The sequence below is a fragment of the Lepidothrix coronata genome, unplaced genomic scaffold, assembly GCF_001604755.1.
Source record: "Lepidothrix coronata isolate B3197 unplaced genomic scaffold, Lepidothrix_coronata-1.0 Scaffold160, whole genome shotgun sequence".
Taxonomy (NCBI): domain Eukaryota; kingdom Metazoa; phylum Chordata; class Aves; order Passeriformes; family Pipridae; genus Lepidothrix; species Lepidothrix coronata.
In genome coordinates, this window is record NW_016690340.1 from 1,806,082 (window position 1) to 1,831,839 (window position 25,758).

Below are 25,758 nucleotides of genomic sequence, written 5' to 3' on the forward strand. Positions count from 1 at the left end.
CAACAGTGCAGCTCCATCCCAGGCCAACAAAACTTCAGGATTTCTTCTCAGAAAAGTGCAGTGTCTTGATGTGTCCATAGCCAGGGGAAGGGGTGTGTCTTCCCATGGGAGACAGGGATACCCACCCTGCTGCTGGAAATGCAGTGGTACAGGCTCATCCCCACAGGTGATGTGTCTGCCCGTTCTCTTTGTACACCCAGGGCCACGTTCAGCTTAAAACATGACAATAAGAGTACAAAAAGTGGCCCTTTTCTCCACTTCTAATTTCCCTGACACCAGACAAGAAGAGCCTTTTGCCTCATCCTAACCCAGCTGCTCCCTGAACAAACCCAGGCTGAGTGTGGGCAGAAGGAGAGCCAGATGTTTTACCTGCATGCCAATAATGGCATAGATGAAGAAGAGCATTGCAATGAGGAGACACACATAAGGCAAGGCCTGTGGGAAAGGAGAAGGTGGTGTTAATGACAGCAAAGGCACAGCACCCAGGAGTGTTTAATCCCTGGGCAGGACTGTGTTTTGTGGCATTTGTCCTTCAAGTGAAGGAGCTGGGAGGAGAATGTGAACAGCTCTGTCAGCAACCCCCCTGGAGCCACGAATTCATCAATCCCAGAACAGCCAGGGCTTTCCAAAGGCTCTCTGTGTATCCTTGCAAGCAGGGAAAACACAACCCAAAGCTTCCCAGCGAGCACTGGAACTACCAGCAGGCCCTGGCACTTTCTATGCATAATTGCATGAATGTTAATTTTTAATGACCTTGCTGTAAATGTAGTCTGAGAAAAAAAACATATCCATCCCAGAAACGAGTTGCTGCTCTGAAACAGGCACAGATTGCAGGCCCAGGAGGACAAAAAGCTTCTGAGTTTTAGCAAGAAATCAGTGGAGGCTGCGATGTAATTATGTCACCCAAGCTGAGAGTGATAGCTGCTTTCCACTTGGGCTAAACAAATGGGTAATTAATGCTTCTTAATTGGTAATAGCTGAAAAAAGGAGAAGTCTTGCCATAGGATTAGCCCATGTGGTGCTGGGGCAGGAGAGGGGTTATACAGCCATGGGGGGCCCAGTGGGAATCACAGAATCACAGAATATCTTGAGTCGGAAAGGACCCACCAGGACCATCCAGTCCAACTCCTGGCCCTGCACAGACACCCCAACAATCTCACCCTGTCCTTAAGAGGATCAGCCAAACCCTCCTGGAGCTCTGGCAGCCTTGGGGCTGTGCCCACTGCCCTGGGGAGCCTGGTCAGTGCCCAACCACCCTCTGGGGGAAGAACCTTTTGCTGAGATCCAACCTGAGCCTGCCCTGACACAGCTCCAGCCATTCCCTGGGTGCTGTCCCTGGTCCCCCCAGAGCAGAGCTCAGTCCCTGCCCCTCCTCTGCCCCTGCCCAGGAAGCTGGAACTGCCATGAGCTCTGCCCTCAGTCTCCTCTTGTCCAGCTGAACACACCAAGTGCCCTCAGCCACTCCTCCTATGGCCCCTCCAGACCCTTCACCATCCTTGTGTCCCTCCCTTGGACTCTTTCGAACAGCTTTAGATCATTGTGTCCTCCCAAAACTGCCCCCAGCACTCGAGGTGAGGCTGCCCCAGCCCAGAGCAGAGCAGGACAATCCCCTCCCTTGCGGGGCCGGTGCTGATGCCCCCCCTGATCCCCCTGATGTCCCCCAGGGGCAAAACCCGAAGGAACCCTGGGGCAAAGGGTTGATGTGGTTTCTGCTGGACACCTTTGCTCAGGGATCAAAGACTGAGAACTCAGCTTTGGGGGGACAGACAGACAGACAAAGAGCTCCCCAGGCAGCGCAGGAGTGTCCCGTCTCTGTTTCAGGGCAGCTCTCTGCACACACCCTTGGAAAGGGTCGGGGCTGTGCTGGAAAGGACCAGGGCTGAGCCCCTCTGCCAAGATCCAGCCAAGGCCACACTGTCCAAGGACACCCTCCTGAGTGGGAACATCTGCCTGGCAGGGGCTGGAGCTCTGCCCTTGTGTTAGAGCCCGGTATCAGTCTTGATTTCACGTTGTATGTTCTCCTCTCTGCACTCCAGTACCTGAGCAAGCCCCATAACCAGAGTTAAAGCCCAAAACAATGCACAAACAGGCTGCAAAACAAAAATAACCAGCTTTGGGGCGTGTGGGCTCTTATTTAGGTGTGGAAAAGAGCTGGCTCACAGCTAAGCACGGGCTGAGCAGTGCTCTGCTGTAAGGCAGTTGGTTTAGGGTCACTTGGAGCAGAAGTCACCCCTGGGCCACAACGTGCTGAGTCTTGCTGGGAGGGAAGAGAAACCAGGCCAAGCAACCGCCTGCACTTCAGAACAGCACCTCATCTTTTTAAAATCCTCCACGTCATCAAAGCCCAGCCCTGCGTTCTGCAGCTCCCCAGTTTGTGTCACCAAACCCCAGTGGTTTGGGGTTTGCCTCTGCCACCTCCTACCACACCCAAATCCTGGTGAAAGCAATTTGCTGCAGGCAAATAATAGTCACCAGGGCACCACTTCCTTATGCAAATGCTTGAGCATCAAGGCTTTGCCACGGGGATTTTGGGGGGGGTTCAAGGGCAGCCTGACCTCTGTGCACCCGCTGGAATCTGCACCAGCAAGCTTTTGGACTCATCTTCCAAAATGCAGCGTTCAGGGGCTGGTCAGTGCTACCCAGTTTGCTTCCCTGCAGAATTAATATCCCTGTGATGGAATGGTGGTGCAGAGGGAATTCCCTTGGCAAGGGGAGCTGTTTGATCCCCGGCAGAGGATGCTGCGGATGCACCAAGCGCGACCGAGTCCCCGCGTCTCTCAAACTCACCTTAAAGGACTGCACGAACGTCCAGAGCAGGATTCGGATGGTGTAGCCCTGGCGGAGGAGTTTGATGAGTCTGGCTGCCCTGAAGAGCCTCAGGAAGCTGAGGTTGATGAAGTTGTCCTGCGGAAAGTAAAGGTTTTGTGTCCTTCAGAAATTAACGCGCTCGGAAACCACAGCCCGCGAAAAAAGAAATTAAAATTACCAGCTTCACGATCTAAGCAGCAAATCGGCCACCAGAAAACCTTCCAAAAGAAACATTCGTCAGTGCAGATCACTCCACATGCAGCAAGAATGAGAAAATCCCTCTCCACAAGAGCCCTCCCCTCTGCTACTGGGTCAGTGACAGAAAAGGCCCTTTCGCGCTGTCCATGGAGGTCTGATTTGCTTTGAGAAAGGCAGATTTTCTCCCCCATGAAGACTCGGGGAGAGGGAATGGTGCCGTATTTTCATTTTGTAAGGAATGAGGTTGTTTGGACGTCTTGGTCAGCTCTGAACTGAACTTGAGCCAAGACAGGCGTGTACAGCCTGTAATGTAACAAAGAAAGGCACTGTCCAGTGAAGATTCAAACATCCTTGAAGGAATGAGGATGTTTTCCAACCTGCAGGTTTTAGATCTGTTCATACAGAGAGTAACTGGACAGGTTCATCAAAGAGAAAGGGCACCAGAAAGACTTGTTTGGGAGATGGATCAATGGCAGCGAGTCAGCTGGGGAGGCTGAGCTTTCAACAGCAGGAGGATGCCTTAGGAACCTGCTGGTTTTTCAAATTGCCATTAAATGTGCCTTTGCAGGTGGATCAAAGAACTGCTGGAGACAGATTCAGATTTCCATTTGTTTTGGATGATTCTCCCCACCCCTCACCCCATCTTTTTTTTTTTTTTTTCTTTCCTTCAGGGGAAAGAGGTTTCTTGCCCCAATGAGCTAATCTAGAGAGGGTTCTTTCCAAAAGAAAACATGCAAAAGCCAGATCCCTCTTGCCCTCCTATTTGAAGGAGATAAAAAAAATATTGCCCCTTTCCATACTGATCCCAATTCACTTATTTGTGAATCTCTGTTCACAGCCACTTATTTTGACTGAGTGAGCTAAAGAGAGAAAGCATCCCACTTTAAACTAGCAAGCAGTGGAGCAGAAAATATAATCATAAGGAGCTCTTGTTGGTAAAGATGAGCAAAAATAGTATTTCCCTTGTATTATTGTTTTACCAGGAGACACCCAGTCACATTGAACTGACCCATGTTTCTTGCTTGTTTGGCTACAGAGCTCATGCTGAAATTGGGGGGCTTGTTGGATCTATTCATTTCTTTAAATGCCAGCTCAGTTTTGGGGCCATTAGCATTGCATTCCACCAATCCCATCAAAGAGTCCAAGAAATCAGTCTCAGGCATGCACTCGGTTTCTCTCAGGTTAAAAACACAAGCAGCTCAGAGTTAGGCACAGACCGTCAATCAGACTCAGTCCTCAAATAAAGAGAAAAGAGAAAAGCACAGGTATGTTCCATGAAAGAGCAGGACAACACGGAGCTCATTCCAGTCAGCAACAGAGCCAGCTCTGGCAGGCAAAGCACAAGCAGGATTCCCCTGGGTTGTTGGAGGGCGGGAGAGCAGGCACTCGGGATGGAACGCTTGTCTCGGAGCATCAGCTCAGCTTTGTTTCACTCGTGGCTTACCTTCCCTTCACCACATTCCAGCTGGACTCACCTTGGCACGTAAGGGCCCGTGGGGCAGAGCTGGCACTCAGCTGGATAAGGAGGTGCCATCACTAAGCTGGTCCCTGTCCCCCTGTTCCCCCTGCGGGGCTGATGAGCTCCACAGGGCAAGGCAGAGCTTTACCCCAGACCCTGTTTGAACCAGGTCTTCCCAACAGTGGGAACTAGACCAGACCTTATGTGGCATTCACAGCACTTTCAGGCCTGGAAGGCTGACAGAGTTTAAACTTCAGAGCAATGCTCAAGCCAGACCTTTCCTGTGCTCCAGCCTTATGCTCTTCCGAGGAGCACATAGACAGTGTCTGCAGGATCCATCTCTCCCCTGACCCTGCTGTCCCTCCCTCTTCCCACGGTCCTGCAGCTTAACAGCAAGAACATTGTCTTGCTCAGACTTTGCTGTGGCCTCATAATCAGGGCTGACAGGATGCTCAACATCTGCTTTGGGCTGGGCTGCCTGAGAGGTCACGCTGAGCACAGGCTGTGCTTTGTACATGGAAAACGGGGATAAATGGGAAAGGGGTTCAAAACGGTGTAGTTATGCCTGTAATGCCCCATTCCCTGGGATTTGGAGGGACAAACAGTCTGTACAATTTTTATTCCCCAGCCTCTAAGCCTCCCTCTTTGACTCCTGCAGTCCCTAAAGCGCAGTGGGATCCCTCACAACCCAGGCAAATCCCCCGTCCCCGACGCCGGGACGGTTCGAAGGACAGTTCTCTGCTGTGGGGAGGCCAAATTGCACACGCTGGGGATGGGTGGGAGGGCTCTGCGTGTGCCACCCCCAGCACACCACGGAGAAAACCCGTCCTTCGACACCTCAGCCGTCCAGGCAGGAGTTAAGAGTCACATGCAGCTGAAGGGGAAACTCCACAGTGCGATATTTCTCGGGTACAACAGTGCTTTGCATCGATTCTCCCCCCACTCAGCCACCCCTGGGATGTGTCCCATGATTATCCAGGTCATTCTTCCCGGGTTTTTTTGGTTGCTTTCCTGTTGCACAGATGCTCACGGCTGTTTGGTCCTCACAACAGGCACCAGAGCTTTGGGATGGTATGATCCACCTGGCAGCTCCAAAATTATGTTTGGGAAAAGCATTTCCCCTGGCTTGACTCTGTTTTCCTGAAAGAGGAAGGTCTGGTACTGAAGGTACCCAGTCACCAGCCAGGGCCTGGGCACTGCCACCACTTCCCACCACAGGAGTTCAGATGAGTGATAAATCCCTGAACAAACTGCAAAGCAGGAGGAAACAGGGAGAACAGACATCATGGATAACAAACTGGCCTTGATTGCTGTCCCACCATGGGCAGCCTCATCTTCTACCCTTTGTTTTCATAGAATCACAAATTGGGTTGGGTTGGAAGGGACCTTAAAGCTCCTCTCCTTCCACCCCCTGCCATGGGCAGGGACACCTCCCACCAGCCCAGGTTGCTCCAAGCCCCATCCAACCTGGCCTGGGACACTTCCAGGGATCCAGGGGCAGCCACAGCTTCTCTGGGCAACCTGTGCCAGAGCCTCCCCACCCTCACTGTAAAAAACTTCTTCCCAGTATCCCATCTAACCCTGCCCTCTGGCAATGGGAAGCCATTCCCCCTTGTCCTGTCCCTCCATCCCTTGTCCCCAGTCCCTCTCCAGCTCTCCTGGAGCCCCTTTAGGCCCTGGAAGGGGCTCTCAGGTCTCCCTGGATCCTTCTCTTCTCCAGGTGAACCCCCCCAGCTCTCCCAGCCTGGCTCCAGAGCAGAGGGGCTCCAGCCCTCAGAGCATCTTCTTGGCCTCCTCTGGGCTCCAGCAGCTCCACATCCTTCTTCTGTTGGGAGCCCCAGAGTTTTCCACACAGAAAAGGAGAGAAGCCATGAAGAGCAGGGTGTGCAGCCATCGCCTGGGGCTCTTCCTGCAGCACCCTCAGCAGCAGGATGATATCCTGCCCAGCACAGGAGCTGTGCCCACTGTCCCCAGGGATGCAGAAAGAGCTGCTGGAAGAGGCATCTGACCAAGGCAAAAATGGGATCGCTCAGGAAGCTTTAGCATTTCTCTTCATTTGGCATCGACAAGAATTAACTTGTTCTGTTGAGGAACTACCGTTGAGGAAGTGGCCTTGTTCCCATTTTAAATGTCTGTGGCATTGCCAGAAGTGTTCCTGAACCTTGCACAGGGTCCTGGCTTCCTCTGAAGCTCAGAGAACCCATTCCTGGTTTTAAGAGGATTTTTGAAGACTTTTGTCACACTTGTCTGTGTCTTGAGGACTCTACCATTGCAGTTACATCATATCAGTCCTTCCATCCTGAGCCTGGAATGCTGGAAGAATGATTTTCTGTGGGTGATGCCCAGATCTCTCCTTGTTTCCTGCTTCACAGAATATCCTGAGTTGGAAGGACCCACAAGGATCACCCAGTCCAGCTCCTGGCCCTGCACAGACACCCCAACAATCTCACCCTGTCCTTAAGAGGATCATCCAAACCCTCCTGGAGCTCTGGCAGCCTTGGGGCTGTGCCCACTGCCCTGGGGAGCCTGGTCAGTGCCCAACCAGCCTCTGGGGGAAGAACCTTTTCCTGAGATCCAACCTGACCCTGCCCTGGCACAGCTCCAGCCATTCCCTGGGTCCTGTCCCTGCTCACGGAGAGCAGGGATTGGAGCTGCCCCTCTTGAAGAAGCTGCAGCCCCTGGTGAGCTCTGATTTCAGTCTCCTCCAGGCTTCCCTTGAACTTTGGAGCTCCTGCTGCACTCACTGCAGTGTCCCAGCAGCAGCAGTGGAAGGAAGAAAACATCTCAGGAGGACAATGTGGTTCTCCAAAGACCTCACTGGGATGCCAGGTGATGGAAGGAGCCTGGACTCGTCTCTATGAAACAGCAACTGCAATCCTAACAAACAGCAGGGTGAGCTTTGAAATCCTTCACCTGAACGTGGACCAAAATTTGGCCAAATGGAGATAAACTGGTTTTTTTCCAGTATATTTTCACAGCTGATGCCTGGGTACTTTTCTGTGCTACCTGGGCCAGGGGTGCAGCAGACAAAATCTCCAAGGACATCCTCAGTGCTGCCACACATCTGTAGCACTTCCAGCCACCACAGAAATTCCCTTTTTGGCTCGCACGGGGCAAATTTTCACTCACACATTGTCATTTTCTCCTTTGCTGCTTCCTAGGAAATCCCCCCTGTGACCCTCCATGAACTGTCATGGAGCTTCTGTGCAGCCTGGCATGAAGATTCTCCCTGATTTGTGTCTTAACAGCAACTGTGCAGCAGGAAATGCAGATGTTACAGATCCAAGAGCTGTTGTCAGGTGGCCAAGCAAAGATTTTTGATAAGCTTATGGTCTCCTTTGTGTTATTAACCATAGCCAAGATAATTAAATATCGGGGAAAAAATATATTTAGATTGCATTTTTCTTTATTCATTCTCTTTTGCTTAATTTTCAAAGAAAAAGGCCAGGATTTCCAAAGGCATCTTTGGAATCAGGCACTAAATTCCCAGTGGGATGTGGCTCCTGGTACTTTTCAGCTCTGTTCACAACACGATTTATGCTTTAACTTGAGATGTTTGGTTTTGCAGCCCAGGGACTCTGTGTCCAAAATAATTCTACGGGCTGGTATCACAGGGAATTTTCCAAGTGGAGTGAAGATAATTTTTCCTATCATTTCAATCATTTCTCTTTTGATTTGAGGGCAGCAAGTCTGTCATCACTTCAGAATGTTTCTGCCTTATAATACTGGGGGTTTTTGGCAGAAAACATCTTGTTCAAAAGAAACCAAACCCGCTTTCCAAGAGCTGAATTTGGTGCCACCGGTTTTAAAGTGAAGCATTTCCCAGCCAGACAATCTTCTCCTCTCCAGCCCATCCAGGAGCATCATTCCCTCCTAATCATCCCATCCCGTTTTCCATGGAAATAAGGCAAGTGGGAGTCTCCCCTTTAGCAAAGTGGGGGGGAAGAGAGAGCAGAGCTATTGGTAACTGGGTTTGCCTCACGTCACCAATTAGCCCAGGGAAGGAGGTGCAGAAAGAAGCCAGTTTGGGGCAGTGCTGCAGGGAGGCTTTTTCACCAGTGCAATCGGAAATCTCATCAAAAAAAACCTCAAAAAAACCAAACCAAACAACTTATCAAATCAAAAGAAAAACGAGAGAAAATAAAAGCAGAGGCTTGAAAGAATTGTTTAAATTCAATGAAACCAACCGTGTCCTATATGTGATGTTTTCATGGATGGATATTGGCAAGAGTTATTTACAAATTTAGGGTGTTTTTTTTTGTTTTGAGCAGCAGGTGCACAACATACAGACGGAGACATGGTTTTCGCATTGTATGTTGATTGGATGGCGTGATTTCAGCAGGTAGATTAAGGAAAATAAAGAACAAAACAGGGAAACAAAAAGAGAAAATGAGTAATCAGGACAAGCAAAAAAGGAAACTCTGAAAAATTTCATTGAGGGAAAAGAAACTATCAGGTATCGGGGGAGGGAGGTGTTATTTTATGGGAATTATATAAAGAAAAAATGCTTCAAACCAAAACCAGGTTCTGAGATCCTAAAGGTAACACACACAGTGCAGTAGTGATTTGCATTTCAGTTTGTAATGCAAATTGGGAGACAATTCACAAACACTTCTCAGGAGGTTTTTTTTTTATATTTCCAGGCATAGAAATAGATGTCAGTTTGCCAAACTCCCACTCTGGATCTGTCCACAAGGACACCTTCTCCTTAAAGCCACCTATTTTCCCTCGATTACTGAGAGGGTCAAAAAACTGACATTCACTTTTTTTTTTTTGCCTAAGGAAATAAAAAAAAAATATATATATATATTCCACTACAATCACAAAGTAAATTACATATGGCATGATTACAAAATTGAAACAAAGCAATTCATCAACACATTTCTTTTCCTTTTGTCTTTACTTTTCCGTGGGTTAAAGGTACCGATGCAGCAAGGCTGGTGGAAGCCAAGTCTCTCAAGAGGAGACAACCCCCCCGCCCCAGGTGAGCGGGTTTATTTACCTTGGAGAACATTTATGGCTGGAAAATACAGTCATGGGAAAAAATAACAGTGCTTTGTGAGCCTGATCTCGGGGTGACACCTAGAAAACCTAGAAAACACCTGGATCTCCAAAGGAGCTGGACGGCTCCTGGTGCAGGACAGATGGAGGCTGACAGGGTCATGCTGTGGCTGCCACAGGGACCTCCCAGCTGGAGAACTCCCATGGGATGGGTGACAAGAGGGCTGGATGCACAAGGAGGGACTGACAGGGGCTGCCACCCAACTCTGCCCGTGGTGCCCATCAGCTGAGGAGGTGTGATAGTTTTAGTCTAGGCCTTCCTGGAGACCAGCTTGTAACCAGGCAATTACCCTATATTCCCAGTATTCCATGCTATTCTTTACATAAGCAGAGGTATAAATAAGAAGGAGAGAGAAGGCTCTGCCCTCTTCTCTTCTGGTGGATCTCAAAGCACAGATTCTCTGCTGTCAGTCCTGCTCGTGTGAGGGAGTGAGGCCTAGTGCGGCCTGGTGAGGCCTAGTGAGGCCTAGTGCGGCCTGGTGAGGCCTAGTGAGGCCTAGTGAGGCCTGGTGAGGCCTGGTGAGGCCTTGTAGGCCTTGGGAGGCGGAGGGTGCCAGTGGTCGTTTGGCACAATTCTGCTCTCTCAAGGAGAGTAGTAAGATTTTCTTTTGCTAGTTTTTATTGATTGTGCATACCTGCTTCGGGTTTCTTCTGTGGTTTTGTCCCTCTTTTGTGGTTTTGTCCCTTTTCCCTTCCCCTTTTAGGAGGATTGTTTGGGGTTCTTTTTTGTGTGTACATAGTATGTGAATGTGTAAATGTGATATATGTAAATATATATATGTATTTTAATATAGTTCTGCTATTCCGTTTTTTTTTCATAGTTTTTTCTCTCTCGCTCTTTGCTGGAGGCTTTTCGGGAACTTGGCAGGGAGCCAGCTCCAAACTCTAACAGGAGGGCAGATGGAGAAGAGGGAACACTCCGCTGGGGACACAGCTCGGGGTGGTGAGGAGTCAAGACCTGTTCTCCTCTCTGGTTATTCTCCACTCCATGATGGAGCTGCTGCACCCCTGGGCACACCCTGAGGAAGGTGAAGAAAGCATCAGCTGTGGCACTTTGTGCAGAGCAGATGCTCATCCCCAGCCTAAGTTACTGCTCTGCCTTGCCTGGGAATATAAAGAGGTTGGGAATACAAAGAAAGGATGGGCAGAGGCCTTGGGATGAAAGGTTGGAGGCCACACACCAGGGCTGTGCTCTGGGAATGAGGCACCCACCAGCCCTCCTTTCAGTCCCTGCTGTCTGCAAAGACCATGTTCTCATCACTGCTTCAGGCTTTTCAGCCCTTTTATACATTTTTAATGTATTGTATTAAATTCTGTTTAGGTACAAACAAATTTAACTAATTGTTTAACAGATATTACAGAGATGGTTTAAAATGTAGCTCTGCCAGAATATACCTTACATATATTTTTGCTGCCACTTTGCAGACAGCAGAAAGGTCCTGGTGTTGCCAGGCAGGTGTGGGACCCCTTGGGTTCCCCCTGCTGTGTTTTGGGTCAGAATACCCCTAACTGCAGCCTATCATGGAGCCAACAACATGGCACAGCAGCAGAGTGCTGGATCCTTCTGCCTGTTTTTCCATCCTCAGGACTGGAAAGGGGAGAAACATAAAATCACAGAACGGTTTATGTTAAATGGGACCTTAAAGCTCATCTTGTTCCGCTCCTGCCACAGGAAGGGACACATCCCACAGGGCCCATCCAACCTGGCCTGGAGGCCAGGAAGGCTCGTGGTGGCAGTGGAGACCCTGGTACAGGAGCACCTCCACCCCGTGGCACTGGCTGAAGCAGCACAAACTGCTCCACGAGAGGCCTCCTGACAGCTGCCATTATTTGCTGCCACTGTTAATTCTGTCAGAAATGTGAGTTTTGGGCCACCACTGGGGTAGCTAAGCAGTGGTGCAGAGACCTGTGCATCAGGGTCACCTTGAAGCAAACTAAGCCTCCTCAGCACGAGGCCTTTGACCCCTCAGCCCGTTGTCCCTGTCTGAGGCCGGGATGGATGTGGAAGGGGGTGCTGGTGGGGATGGCAGTGCTGCTGCACAGACATCAGGGGCTGCAGAAACCTCAGAGAGGAGCTGTGTGAAAGGAGTGTTGAAAAGCAAGTCTAGCAAGAAGGTGGGACGGGGGAATGACCCCTGGGCACTGTCTGTCTGCAGGGAAAAGCCTGTGGGAAGGAGACATGATGGCTACACAGAATCAGAGAAGCTTTTAAGTTGGAAAAGATCTCTGAGATCATCAAGTCCCCAGCACTGCCAAGACCACCTCTAAAACATGCCCCCAAGTGCCACACAGCTTTTAAATCCCTCCAGGGATGGGGACTCCACCACTGCCCTGGGCAGCCTGTGCCAGTGCCTGGCCACTCTTCTCATGAAGAAATCGTTCCTAATATCCAACCTAAACCTCCCCTGGTGCAACTTGAGGCTGTTTCCTCTTGTCCTGTCAGGTGGTACTTGGGAGAAGAGACTGATCCCACCTGGCTGCTGCAGAAGGGGAATATTTAGAGAGAGCAGAGCTCAAACAGGTCTGCAGACACAGACAGGGGACCAAGAGATCAGGGGTTGGAGTGGTACTGGGCTTTTCTATTAAAGAGATGTTTGTGATCAGCTTCACAGTGCCAGGGGAAGGTGTCAACCTGCATAAGAAAGTCCTCTCTAATGTTTGACTTAAAGGATCTGGCTACTCATAAACCAAAACCCTCTTCTTTTCCACGTGGGAGGAGAATGGAAAGGCATATACGTGTTTGGGAGCTTGACCCTATTGGAGTTAGACTGGTTTTAGGGCTAATTCACACTCCAAATTGCTGCTGCCTTCAATGCTGGAAACCAGAGAAAGCCCTGTGGAGGGGAGGGGTGATGCCATCAAATCCAGTGATGCCTCACAGCCCAACCTGATCAGTCCACAGCCAACTTTCCAGATGCCAGACACCCTCCCTGAGGCCATCCCATGGGAGCTGGAGGGAGAGGCAGTGGCCTGTTAACTGAGCAGGGAATGGGCAACACCACTGGCTGCAAAACAGCTCCACAATGAGGGTTTTAAGAAGCAGCACATGGGCTTGGTGTTGTGAAGGAGACACCTCGCTGAAGGAGAAGACACCAATCTCAGAGAGAGCAGAGGCTCCTCACCCTGTGTGAGCTGCCTGTGCTGCTTCCTCCCAGGAAAAGTGGCCAAAGGAGGCTGGAGGAGAAGTGGCAGTCTCTGTTCTTGGCTCACTCATGAATCTTTGCACAAGTTTTCAAACCACAGCAAAAGTTTGGCAAGAAAACATCCCATGGCAGAGGGAGTGGAAGCATCCAGCACTCAGAGAGGTGGCACCCAGACCTTGGGTTTGTTTTGATTAGTTTAAACCTGGCTGCACTGAAAACAAAAGGTAATTCAAAGCCTGGGAGAGGATTCACCAGCTGGTAAATGAACACTTGTATGGGGAGTAAAACTTGGGGGTTTGTGTGGTTTTTGGTACAAAGGGTAGGTAAAAATGTGTTTTGTTAGGAGCAGTGATACAGTCTTCACCACCATCTGTAAAGAAGCCTGGGGAGCACAGTTCTTAGCACACACAAAACAGATCTATCAGCAAATCCCAGGAGACTGAGAGAAAAAAAGTTATGGTAAAGTTCAAATTCATCACATACAGATACAACATGCACTGGGAGAGGAGAGGAGCAGTTTATAAACTGGATAATGTCAAGGTGTCATGGCTGGAGTCACTTATTTGCTGCCCTTCTGGAAAAATCCTTTAGAATTTAATAATTTAATGGCAAGTTGTGTGATCTACTGGGCTCATTAGCAGGGAGACAGCTGTCCCTGTAGGGCTGGCCAGAAATCCTATGGGAAAGTTGTTTGGTTATTAATTTTAATCTGTTTATTTAATTAATTGTTTCTTAATGACCCCATAGAGATTTGTGCACGTGACAGAAACACTCCCCCAACCCAGCCTGTGTGGGCTCTCCATTCCCATCACTTCTCACCCTCACCCTGCCCACGGCCGGGCAGGAGCCCCGGGGGACACGAGGGGGTGTGTGTGCCCTGCAGAGCACCTCACACCATAACACAGCAGAGCCCTTTTGGGCTTTCCCCTCTATTAAATTCAACAGGATTTTTCCATTAATAGGCAAAAAATGGCCCGGGGACAGATTTGCTGAACGAGAAAGAGCTGCTTCCTGGCAGAGGCAGCGGCACTGTCGTTCTCATCAGAGCCTTTCACAAGAGCCTTTGGGGCAGGCAGCTGTGCTCAGCTCCCTGGAAAGAGCAGAGCTGATGGAAAAACAGGCTGCCAGGTCACCCAAGGACATTCCCAAATCCCAGAGGCAGCTCCAGGGAATCAGGCTGGTAGGGAGAAGGTGCAATGTCTTTGACAGGGCCCAGCTTTGTTTATGAACGGAGCGAACGGGACTTACCGCGATCTCGGTTACTAAAATATCAGTAATACTTCCCAACACTGTGACAAAATCAAAGACATTCCAGGCATCTCGGAAATAATTCTGCCAAATGAAAACACAAGGGGAGGGACAGAGGGATCCAGGGGTTATTTTCTTCCCTTTTTTTGTTTTCTTTTCTTGCTTGTTTTTAAATGCGCGTCACGAAATACGAGCGTTCCGTGGAGAGGGGAAGCAGGGGAAGGTGAAGGAGGAAGGCACGTACCAGCACACCAAAGGCAATGATCTTCAGCACACATTCCATTGAAAACATGGATGTAAACACAATATTCAGGCATTTCAGCATTTCTTCATATGCTTCTGGAGCATCATAGAACTAAAGCAGGATGGAAGAAAAGCTGTTATCAGACAATCAGGTACAGAATAAAACCTTTCCCAGCTGACTTGCCCGACTGCAAAAATCCTGCTTGATTTAGTGTTGGATTTTGTGCTCACTTCAAGCAAGATTAGGGGTTACAAAAAGTTATTTATGTCCCTCCGGAAGGACACTCCTCCCTACATACTGTCCCAGCTGGAGATATCCCCAACACTGGAGCTGCTGGTAGACATCCCCCTGTAAGCACAACATGGGCCAGGAGGGAGGAAGGGCATTTTCAAAACCAGAGGACAAGTGCAGCACTGTGGGTCGTTCCAGAAGACCCTAAGAATAAGGTGACCCCATGACTGTGAAGATACTCTAAGATAGGCAAGGGAGAGGAGGGGACATCACCCAAAATGTGTCTCCACCCACATCTCGCTCCTGAGCACTGGGGATCACATCCCAGAGTTCTGAGGCTGTTGCAAAATTGAGCCATTTCATAGAATAACAATGGTTTGGGTTGGAAGGGACCTTAAAGTCCATCTCAATCCACCCCCTGCCATGGGCAGGGACACCTTGCACTAGCCCAGGTTGCTCCAAGCCCTGTCCAGCCTGGCCTTGGACACTTCCAGGGATGGGGCAGCCACAGCTTCTTGGGGAATTCCATCTCAACCCCTCATCATCTTCAAAGGGAAGAGTTTCTTCCCAATATCCCATCTAAATCTCTTCTCTTTCAGTTTGAATTTCCTTGGCATGACTGGATTTTGAGCAAGACGTGGCCCTGCTCTGCAGCAGGAAGCCCAGGCTGAGCTGGAGCTCAGGACCTGCAGAGCCCAGCTCCCACCCCACTGGAGGGGCTACGAGCCAAACCAACACCGTGCAGGGGAACATTCCCAGGATCCCATCACAGCTGAACCACCTCCCTTGGGAGACCAAAGGAATCCCACCAGGAATCTGAGGAGCGGTGGTTGCTCCTGATGACCCCCCCCAGTCCAAATCTTCTCCATCCAACACCACAGTCAGGCCCCAAAACCTGCCCAGGATTCAGTAAGATCCCACTGACCTTCATCATGAGGACGATGGTGTTGAGGGCGATCATGACCATGATAAAATACTCGAAGGGAGGGGACACCACGAATTTCCACATCTTGTACTGGAAGGATTGCTTGTTCTGGGGCATGTACCGGGTCAGGGGCTTGGCACTTATGGCAAAGTCTATGCAGGCCCTCTACAAAACAGAAGTGGGGTGAAAAATGATGGAAAAAGGGCTGGGAGTCTCCATCCCTCGGGATATGGTTGGGAGAGCGAGCAGAGAATTCAGAGGGGGGTATTTCTAAGTGACTGTTCCTGTAAAATCCAGCACAGAATCCCCAAATCATGATAAATGTTGCTGGAATATTAACCCCCCAACACCCCTGCAGTCCTAGGAGACCACCTTCCATCAGAGCCCAGCTCCTGATAGGTCCCACTCCCTTCCCTAAGTGGTTTTAAATCCACAGGTTCACTTCAGAAAACACTGAATTCCTCCTGATGGGTAATTGTAGAAACAAGGGGATGTTATCTAAAATAAAGATGTTATCTATGGGTTTAAAAAGTTATTGTAAAACTCAGGTATGTTCTGACACCTGCACAGCTCAGAACGTTTCATGAAATGTGGACTGACCCCAGCCAATGAATTAATCACCAAATAGCTCTGGGTGAACTCTCACAGACCCCCTTTGTTGGTTATTTCTCTTCACATTATTAGGAATATAAAACTGCATTAAAAATTGGTTTCTACCCACAACAAGTTTTGATTCTGGAGGATTTTCTCTTAACTTTCCCATTTTCAAAGCCTTATATCACTGCAAAAATACTTTCTGCTCAGTTGAAAAATAACGTGGGTGAAGCATCCCTAAATATTCTGCTTTATTTTGGACTTTTTGGTCACGTGGACAAACGAGGAACTAATTAATAATTGAATAAAAAAATCATCTCTTTTCATCAAAAATCAAGGTCCAGTTTAAAAATCCATGAAAAGAGATGGTTCTTTGCACAACAGGTCGTTGAGGCTGTGGGACCCCAGACAAAGGATGTTGCAGATGCTGAAAATCTGCTTGGGTTCAGAAGGAAACCGGATACATCCAAGGAAGATACACAGATGCCACTAACTAAATTAAAAACGTGTCCAACTCAGGACATTCCTGAGCTGAAAATGATGGTATTTGCTGGAGATTTCAAGAAAAGCCTCACAGGGTCTTGCCTTGGTCTTACACTCTTCTCAAGGCACCTACTTTTGGGGGAAATCATCTCAGCCAGGCCCAAAGCCAGCCTGGGGAGAGGAGCTTTCTCTGGGGAGTCAAAACAGTTGTAGTTTGGTTTCTAAAAGGCCACAGATTTGTCTCCTTTCACACCCACATTCTTGAGCAAACATGGAAGGCAGGACTGGTTTGGGTTGGAAGGGATGTTAAAGCCCATCCAGTCCCACCCCTGCCATGGGCAGGGACACCTTCCACCAGCCCAGGTTGCTCCAAGCCCTGTCCAACCTGGCCTTGGACACTTCCAGGGATCCAGGGGCAGCCACAGCTTCTCTGGGCAACCTGGGCCAGTGCAGGTCCATGTTCTCTTTGCAGCAGAGGTGTGGCCCAAGGGGACACCTGACAGTGGGCACTCGGGGGCTTTCCCTGGCTTTGTTTCTGTGCAAAAGCTGACAGGCAGTCGTGTGTTTGGTCTCCACAGCACAAACCCTCAGATAACCACTGCTCTCCACCCCCCATGGCACAAGAAGGAGGAAGGAGGGGGTTCCACTGCTGCTCTGAGCCCCCCAGGTGCCAACTGTGCATTCCGAAGACGGGGGTACCTCGTTTTTCTCGAGGCTGCACTCTGACATCACTTTATCTCCTTGCTCTTGGAAGGTGATGATGATTAAAGCCACAAAGATGTTCACAAAGAAAAAAGGGAAGACAACAAAATACACCACGTAAAAGATGGACATTTCCATCCTGTAGCCAGGGCTGGGACCCTGCTCCTCGTAGGTGGCGTCCACCGAGTGCTTCAACACACTGCAATCAAGGGCAGAGAGAGGAGAAAAGTCAACAATAATCACTGTGAAGCACCTCAAAGTCGCTCACTGGCCTTCACTCAACGTGGAGGGTTGTCCACATATGCTCAGGTCAAACCCCTTCCCAACTATATGGCTGGGAAGGAGTTTTCCTTGAGGATATTTTGACAGGAAACCCTTCCTGGTTTCACCCCATGAAAACCAAAGCAATCACTGTGAAGTACCTCATGGTCACTCACTGGCCTTCACTCAACGTGGAGGGTTGTCCACATATGCTCAGGTCAAACCCCTTCCCATCTTTATGGCTGGGAAGGTGTTTTCCTTGAGGATATTTTTGTAGGAAACCCTTCCTGGTGTCACCATTCTGCAGAATGATGATTTGCTAAGTACAGATCCACTGATCCCCCCTGGCCAAGGGCAGAGGATCCAGGGGGATCTGCCTTCCCTTCTCTGGTCAACAGGGGTGAAGGAAGAGTGGGCAAAGAGAGGTATTGATGATGTCTGAGGAAGGGAACACAGTGAGGGACTGGAAAAGGGAGACTGGTGCTGGTTTATTCTTTATTTCCACAGAATATGCTGAGTTAGAATGGACCCACAGGGATATTTTATGAAATAGTTGAACGTGGAGGACAGGGAAACCCTGATCACAAACTGCACTCCACATGTCCCAGGAGCAAAGTGTGCCAAAATAAAGTCACATGCTGAGCAGTAAATATCATTTGAGGACTGTCATACTCTCAGCACAGGTCACAATACTTTTCCCCCCTCATTTTCTTACATTTCCATGAGCAGCTTTACATCTGAGAAAGGTGGGCAAGTCCAAAAGCCTGAAGCAAGCACTGAAAACTGCCTGAGAGTCAGAGGAACAGCGAGAAAAACACAGATTCACCCAATGCTGCTTCACCCAGTGACCACACAAAGGAAGGAAAAGCTTAGCTGAGAAAAGCCTCTTCTCATTTCCCATTTCCAAGCCCCTCAGAGCTGTGGGAAGGTGCCTTCACCTCCCCAGTCACTGCCCCTGCCAGCCCCGGGTACTCACGTCGGCCACCCTTCCCCCGTGGACACGGTGAAGAGCGTGAGCAGAGCCCAGAGCACGTTGTCATAGTGGAACTCGTATTTTTTCCATTCCCTGGGCTGGGCCTCCACCTCATTCTTTTCATAATCGAGGTACTGACCCCTAAGAAAAAGAGAGATTCGGAGCAAATGAGGGGATTAAACCAAACCAGCCGTTTCTTGGGAGTCACCGAGGAGCATCGAGAAGCCCCGGTGGGTGGCACAGGGATTAAAGACAGAGGCAGCCCCCCTAGGCTTGGGACAGAAGTCAAGGCCAATTTCTGAGCCATTTTCAGCACAGGAACTGGATCTGAGGCCTCAAAATAAAAGAAATTGTAATCAGGGCGTTCATCCATTCATTAGGCAAAGCCAGCAATTAACAGCTGGTCCCCAAATCGTGTGACCCCACAGAAAACTGGGCTGCTTGATGGGGAAAGGGCTCTGGTTCCTATTTCAGGGTTGGAACTAAACCCTAAAGGGGTCTTGTTTTAGGGGTCAAGGGACTTGGCATCTGGAGAGCTCCCCTCCAACCTACGCTTCTGTGTAACTTCACTTTCTTTCTATAATATATTTATATAATTCCAAATATATTTACATCATTCCAAGGAAGTGACAGCCCCCGTGACTGCCAGGATCCCACCAGGGACATGCCCTGCATGCACAAGGCAGCAGGAGAGGGATGGGCAGAGCTGGATGGTGCTGAGGATGTGCTTTGGGTGCCAAGAAAAAAGGCAAATGAGGAAGATGCACACTGAGGTAACACACCTTGAGCCTGCTGGAAGGGCAAGACATGACAGGGCTTTTAAGGTGTTCAATCCCTTTTCTCACTAATTAGGAGCTCTTTGACTTCCTAAGCTTCTGATTATTTAGTCATTATGTTTTTCCAGTTCCTAGGAGTTCTAAGGATCAAGGCAACAGGCGGAAAGAGGAGTCACACTGTCAAAAACCCTCCAACCCCTCAAACCCCCTTGATTTAAAAACCACCCCTAGACCTCCTTGGGAAGGAAGGTGACTCCCCTGCATCCTTAAGCATTTGGGGAAGCATTTGCTGGATCAGAGCCAGGAATGACACAGCTATTAAAGAAGGAAAAGGAGAATTCACCTCTAGGGTAACTGTGCTGGTGTTGCTCTCACTTAGAGGAGACTCTTCGTGCTCAGCAGCTGATTCAGCTTTGGGACAACCTGGGGAGCTGCTGCTGGAGGAGGAAAGTTGCTGCCCACCCTGGCCCTGCCCCCAGCTGTACCTGCAGTCCTTCTCCAGCTCCTTGGACTCATCAGTGCAGTAGAAGAATCTGCCCTTGAAGAGCTGCACGGCAATGACGGCAAAAATGAACATGAAGAGCATGTAAACGATGAGGATGTTGAGGACGTTCTTCAGGGAGTTCACCACACAGTCAAAGACAGCCTGGGAGGGAGGAGAACGAGGTCAAGGGGTTGGGAGAGAGGAAAAGTGCATCCAGCAGCTTGGCATCCATCTGAGCACACTTCGTACACTCGTGGAATCATTGGCTTGGGTTGGAAGGGACCTTAAAGATCACCCAGTGCCATGGGCAGGGACACCTGCCACTAGCCCAGGTGGCTCCAAACCCAACCTGGCCTTGAACCCTTCCAGGGATGGGGCAGCCACAGCTTCTCTGGGAATTCTATCACAGGGAAGAATTCCTTCCCAATATCCAACCTAAATCTCATCACCCAACCCACAACCCAGGGGTGGGTTCATGGAACTTGCCCACCAAGGGTTTGACCAAACAGTAACTCCAGCTTCCTTCAGCTCCTGCTTTCTTGGCAAGTTTGGCTGTGCCACTGAATTTTCTGGGCTTGCCCATAAAATTTATAAAGACAATCACAGCTTGTTGAGATCAGCATTTGTCCTAAACAAACATTCCCATGGCCAATTATGAAATGAAAATTGTACTTGTGTTTATTTTACTCACGTACTGGATAAGTAAAAACTACCTGAATAATAAGGAAAATATACCAGATGCAAACCAAATGCTTTAAATAATATTTTTCTAAAGGACTGTCTCTCCAAATTAAGTGTGACTAACCCAGTCTGCACATGTCACTTCTGAACTCCCTGCAAAGAACTCTTCAAACACATTTATTACTTGGTTATTAGTCCCTGCTGCACTGTTACAAGTAACCTGCAGTTTGATTTTAGTAGGAGAAGTTGGTCCTAATCATAGAAATGGAGTGGTCTTAGTGCCCAAGCTCAGGGTTTGTACAATACTGCTCCTGCTTCCAGGAATGGAAGGGAATAATTCCCAAAGTTACACTCCTGAAGCAACCCAGAAACCCTGAATTGAAACACTGGGAATATCTCTCATCAGCCCATTGATCCTGCTGATTGTTTCTCACGAGACCACATCCAGTAAAAAAAAAAAAAAAAAAGAATTGAAATAATTTTGAAGACTTTTAATCCTAGAATTGTTTAGGTTGGAGAAGATCTCTTGGGATCATCGATCCTAACCATTAACCCAGCACTGCCAAGTGAGAGGACCAAAATGGACCCAAGTTCAGTTAAAAAACACAACTTCTGCTTCACATAAAGATTTCTGAGTATTTCTTTTGAAATTAGAAAACCACCCTGTTTGAAAATCAGACAGGAATCAACAAAAATCAAGTGTTCAGTGTCCTGCTGGAGGACTGAGCTACTGCTGACTATTTTGTTTTTTACCTCAGAGCTTTACATTTTAAATTTCTAACCAAATGAAGACCTTTTTCTGCATTGTCCAACATGAATGTTCCTTATCTTTTCAGAGACATTTAGTATGCATAAAATCAGAATTATTTCAGCCTGAATAGTGGGCAAGGATAAAAGCAAACCTATAGAACAGCTGACCCTCATTTTGATGTGAAATCAGGAACTGTCAGACAAAAGCACCCACTGCTCTTCCCCCACCTCTCACAGAATATTCAGCAGGTATTCAAGAGTTCTCAAATCTCAGAAATTATTGAATTTTGTTAACTCCTTCCTTTCTCTGCTTCCAGGGAGTGGCTGTACCTCAAAGGGTTGGTGAAATGGCGTTGAATGAGTAACCACGGGTCACTACGTTTATTTTAATTTGTAGCTTAGTGTTGTAGAGGTGAAAAGGTACAGCTCTAAAACCCTGCACTATGGATTATTTATCAGAAAGATGAACAGATTGAAACTCCTCACACAGCAATGACATTTCTCTTTTGACAGCCCGTGGCAAATCTTGCAATATTCACGTTAAACTCTCCAGGGAAAGCCAAACACTCCAACCCCCATTTTCTCCTGTATCATTTCTGAGAGCATCCCACTTGTGAGCTGTAAATTAATCTACTCGAGGGTGGGGTTTTTTTTTATTTCTTTTCTTTTTTTAGGAGTTTTATTTTCGCGTGGGTCCACAACAATTCATAACATGGCCCACGATGTTTGCAACAGAAACAAAGTGTTTGACGTTTGCTAAACATCTGCACAGCTATTTTTACCCATCTGGCAAAGGGATTAATTGCAACAAAATCAAAGGAGCAGAAATAACTTGGGTTGGGTCCATCGGCTTCTACTCAGCTCACTCACAAAGCTCCAGAGAAGGAAAAATTGGGGGTTATTTTCTAACCTTTAGCTTTGGCAGCCTCTTGATGGTTTTCAGAGGTCTGAGGACCCGCAGGACTCGCAGGGACTTGATGGTGTTGATGTCCTTGCCTTTGGTTCCTCTGCAAGGGAGAAAAGGCACAAGAACAACAATAATTTGGTCCTCAGGTCGCCAACCCGGATATTTGTAGGTTCCCAGTGTGGTTTTGGTGGTGGAACTGCTTTGCTTTGGGGTGTTTGTTACAGGTTTGGGGTCCGTCCTCAGCGTGGCCGCAGATGAGCCCCACCTGAGCCGTGTCCAGCAGCGCCGTGGGCAGGACGTGGGCCTGGCACTGCTCCCCACAGGAGCCTCCTCTCCCTTCCCAGCTACTCACCGAGCATCCCCCAGGATCTGGGGCCCTTCCTGCCCCGACTCCACACCCAGGCAACAGTTCCTGCTCCAGCCACCGGGAGAGGAGGCTCAGCACGTCCGTCCCAGCCCCAGGAGAAGGGACAAAGTCACACTCGGCTCTCCTTCCTCCCAAGGGAGTGAGGCAGGAGGAGGTTTCTCCGTGCACTTCTCCGGCAGGAACATTGTGACCAGAGGGAACAGGAGCCTTCCAGGTGAGGGACAGAGCCTCGTCCTTGGGTGTCTCTTGGAAGACATGCTACCAAACCCATGCAGGAACATGTAATATTGCAGCATATTACATGCCTGGAGCAGCGCTGGGGCAGCTTCCCACTTAGGCATGCAAGGGGCTGTAAGTCACAGCCTGGGTTTGGGTTTGGTTAAAACTGAGTGCAAGGCTTGAGAAGGTTCCCCTTGTTAACGTCAGGAGGTTTTTTAGGGGAAGGACAGAGTTCCTTTCCTCGTGCACTTCCGAAAATAAATAAATAAGAAAAGACACAGTGACATCTTCTTCCAACCCAACAGCAAAACAATGACATTCCCCTTCGGTTCATATGAAGTGAAAAATGGGATGAAAGTCTCTCACAGGGTTTTATTCATGAGTGTGGGTTTGGGTCTGAGACTGTACTGAGGTGACACAGGTGTGAATGAGGAACACGTGGAGCAGATGCTGGAACACCTATTCTATGCTCTCCCAGTTGGCTCCTTCTCCAAGAGGAAGGAAATAAATGCACAAGTGACCCCAGAGACCCACAGGAGGTTTGTGCAGGGCCTGCAGAGCTTCCCCCACCCTCTGGCCACCAGCCCTCCACATTGTGCTCAGGGAGAAGCACCAAGAGTGCAGGAAACCACCCGATTTCGTGGCTGACTGACCTTGCTCAGCCCTGCAAAGTGTCTTTTTGCAATCAATCCACTGCCAGAAGGCTTAGAACTCACTGCTGACACTGGAACTCAATCCTAAACTGGACTGGAATCTACAACCCATCTCATCTCTCTCTTCTCTTCAATAACCAGGCCCTGCAGTTGTCCTGGAACACAATAAGATACAGGAATGTTTGGAGGGCTCTGGGTTGGATCCCAGTGACATCTCCACTGAACACAAATTGCCTTTCCAAAGGATTTAATATAGGGGGAGAGGGTGAACAGGATGGAGAGGTGCCATCTCTCCCTCTCTCATCTTTCAGGGCTGCTTTAGGGCCATTCTAATCCATCCCAGGTGGATCCTGACTGCTGGCACGGCTGTAAATCCAGGTGATGGAGCTGATACTCAGGACTGATTTAATGCCACAAAATACCCATTATATATTTAAAAGAAATAGTATTTGATACTCATTAGAAACCCTTTAATCTGTTCTAAATGAAGCAGGCACTGCCAACAGAGCTTTCCCCGGCTTTCTTGTCAGGTTTTGGCACAGCTGAAGGTCTGGCCCATGCTTGGCTTGGCATATTTGCTTTCAACTCCCCCAACTCCCAGCCAGTACCATCCCTGCTGTGGTCACTGTGTCACCACAGCTCACCTGGAGCTCACCTGCTCCAAGGGGGCTTTGTCTGAGCCCTGGCTGCAAAATCATTTGTTCATCCTCTCAAGGAGGGCATTCAGTGGCAGGAGGGAAGTAGAAAGGGAAATGGGTTGTAGGGAAGGAGATCCCAAAGGAGATCCCAAAGGAGATCCCACCTGGCCTGGCCAGCCTGTTCCCAGGGCTGATGGTCCTCCCATCCCTTTGGCTGCCCCTGCTGCTCCCTCCACCCTCTCCCCTCTGGAAGGCCAAGCAAATCCCTTACACTGCTCCACATTTCCCAGGATTTCCCTCCCTGAGGGAGGTGGGAGCTGAGGAAAGCAGAGAAGAGTGAAAGTGAGACAGTTAAAGGCCATGTTGTGGCAGGAGGAGGGAAAAAAAAGAGATGGGATGCTCAGCCCAGAACTCTACTCATTCTCCATCACTGGCGGCCACGTTTCTGGTTTGCAGATTAACACACAGCCCAAAAAAACAAACCTCAGCACTGCTCTCCTGGGCTCACCCAGAACTCCAGAAGAGCTCCATGTGCTGTCTGCCAGTGCTCCCAGTTCCAGGAGACCTGGACACCTGCCCCACACTAATTAACAACTGCACTAATTAGGCCTCGTGGAAGGCGAAGTTCCAGACCAGACTCGGCTCTGGTCTCACAGGGTTGGCCCCACTCCTGAAGGAACAACTCTCGTGGACTCAACATTTGGAGGGAGGTCAAAATATTTGTAGGGAGGTCAAACAGACCTTCTGGGGCTCATGTCTCCATAGGGCAGAGCAAATCCTTGCTCCTGCTTTTCCCTGGCCTGGGGGGGGTGTGGATGAGCGCCCCGAGAGCTGGGAGGTGAAGGGCAGCCAGCTCCAGTCACACCCAATTCCTTCTGCCTCAGAGGAGGACACTCAGAAGGGCTGATTTCTCTTTCTCCATTCAGGCACTTAAGCAAATAAAGAGCGTGAGCCAATTAAATGTTAATGGGATTTCTGCTCTGAGCCGTACAGAGAATCCTGAAAAACATCCTGATTTCTTGTCGCAGGAAGGTTCCTGCTCCAGGACAAAGCTTTTCCAATGTCCTGGTGCTCTGAACTGGAGGGATGCAAATTGCTTTTTAAATTAAAGGACACCCTGCAACTCTTTCAGCCTCTCAAATAAAGACCCTCGGGGTTGTTTTTGGTGTTTTTAAGGAGCCCCTCTACCAATATTGGGGTTTTTTTTTCACTGCTTTAATACAAAGCCAGATGTCCAACAAAACAAAAGGTCCAGATGGAAGCAGGATTCAGTCAAAAGGTGTATCCAAGCACACATTTGACCTGAATATTCCTCACAACAAAAATAAATTGCTGTGGAAGGGCAAGATCTCAGCTGACTGCAGAAGAACAACTACAAAATTCAGAAGAGCTGAATTTGGAAGAAGAGCTGCAGAGGGTCACAGGATAAAGGCAGGCAGCAAACAGCAGCCTAGAGACTTAAAAAATAATAATAACAATAAAAGAATTCCATGAATAAAAAAAATTGCATTAGATCAATTTTAGTTGCATCAGGCCAGTTCTGGGTGTTGTTTTTTTTTCCTGTGGCAGTTTGCTGCTCGTTTATTTAAAACATTAAAAACATTTTAAAAGAGCTTCGCGAAGCCTTTTTTTTTTTTTTCCCCTTCAATAAATCAAAAAGAGCCTTTAAAAAATTGACGAGTCCTTTCAAATGGAAGCTCCCTGTTTCTGTTGCTGCTGCCAGCAGCTCTGATTTCACACCACATGGGCTTCTCAGCATCGTGGCATCAAAAATTCAGGGCAGGGCGGAGCCGCCGCCGCCTGCGAGTGCCCCAAAGCCCCAAGGCAGGGGGTGAATTCCTCCACTGAGGAGGAAAGGAGGTCACACCACTCTGCCACAAACACAAAGCCTCCCTTTTCCTGCCTCTAAACTCTCTGCTTTCCTAGAGGGAAGAAAGAATGGAGCACCTGATT

General features: G+C 49.0%; 1 protein-coding gene across 17 annotated transcripts in view; it reads right to left on the reverse strand.

Annotated features, from left to right (window-relative positions):
• LOC108504370 (voltage-dependent N-type calcium channel subunit alpha-1B-like) overlaps window positions 1-25,758 on the reverse strand; it is a 301,566-nt gene that overhangs the window by 30,861 nt on the left and 244,947 nt on the right. For 12 of the 17 annotated variants that reach the window (XM_017829234.1, XM_017829229.1, XM_017829232.1 and 9 more), the window contains 10 exons: window positions 21,932-22,028; window positions 19,592-19,752; window positions 18,334-18,471; window positions 17,094-17,295; window positions 15,318-15,482; window positions 14,162-14,272; window positions 13,918-14,001; window positions 8,653-8,658; window positions 2,788-2,904; window positions 370-435 (listed from right to left, as the gene is read on the reverse strand). In XM_017829234.1, coding sequence (XP_017684723.1) covers window positions 370-435; window positions 2,788-2,904; window positions 8,653-8,658; window positions 13,918-14,001; window positions 14,162-14,272; window positions 15,318-15,482; window positions 17,094-17,295; window positions 18,334-18,471; window positions 19,592-19,752; window positions 21,932-22,028 — 1,147 coding nt within the window. Of the gene's footprint in view, window positions 1-369; window positions 436-2,787; window positions 2,905-2,986; window positions 3,027-8,652; window positions 8,659-13,917; window positions 14,002-14,161; window positions 14,273-15,317; window positions 15,483-17,093; window positions 17,296-18,333; window positions 18,472-19,591; window positions 19,753-21,931; window positions 22,029-25,758 lie in introns of all 17 variants that reach the window. The other 5 variants (XM_017829235.1, XM_017829222.1, XM_017829223.1 and 2 more) reach the window with 2 other exon arrangements.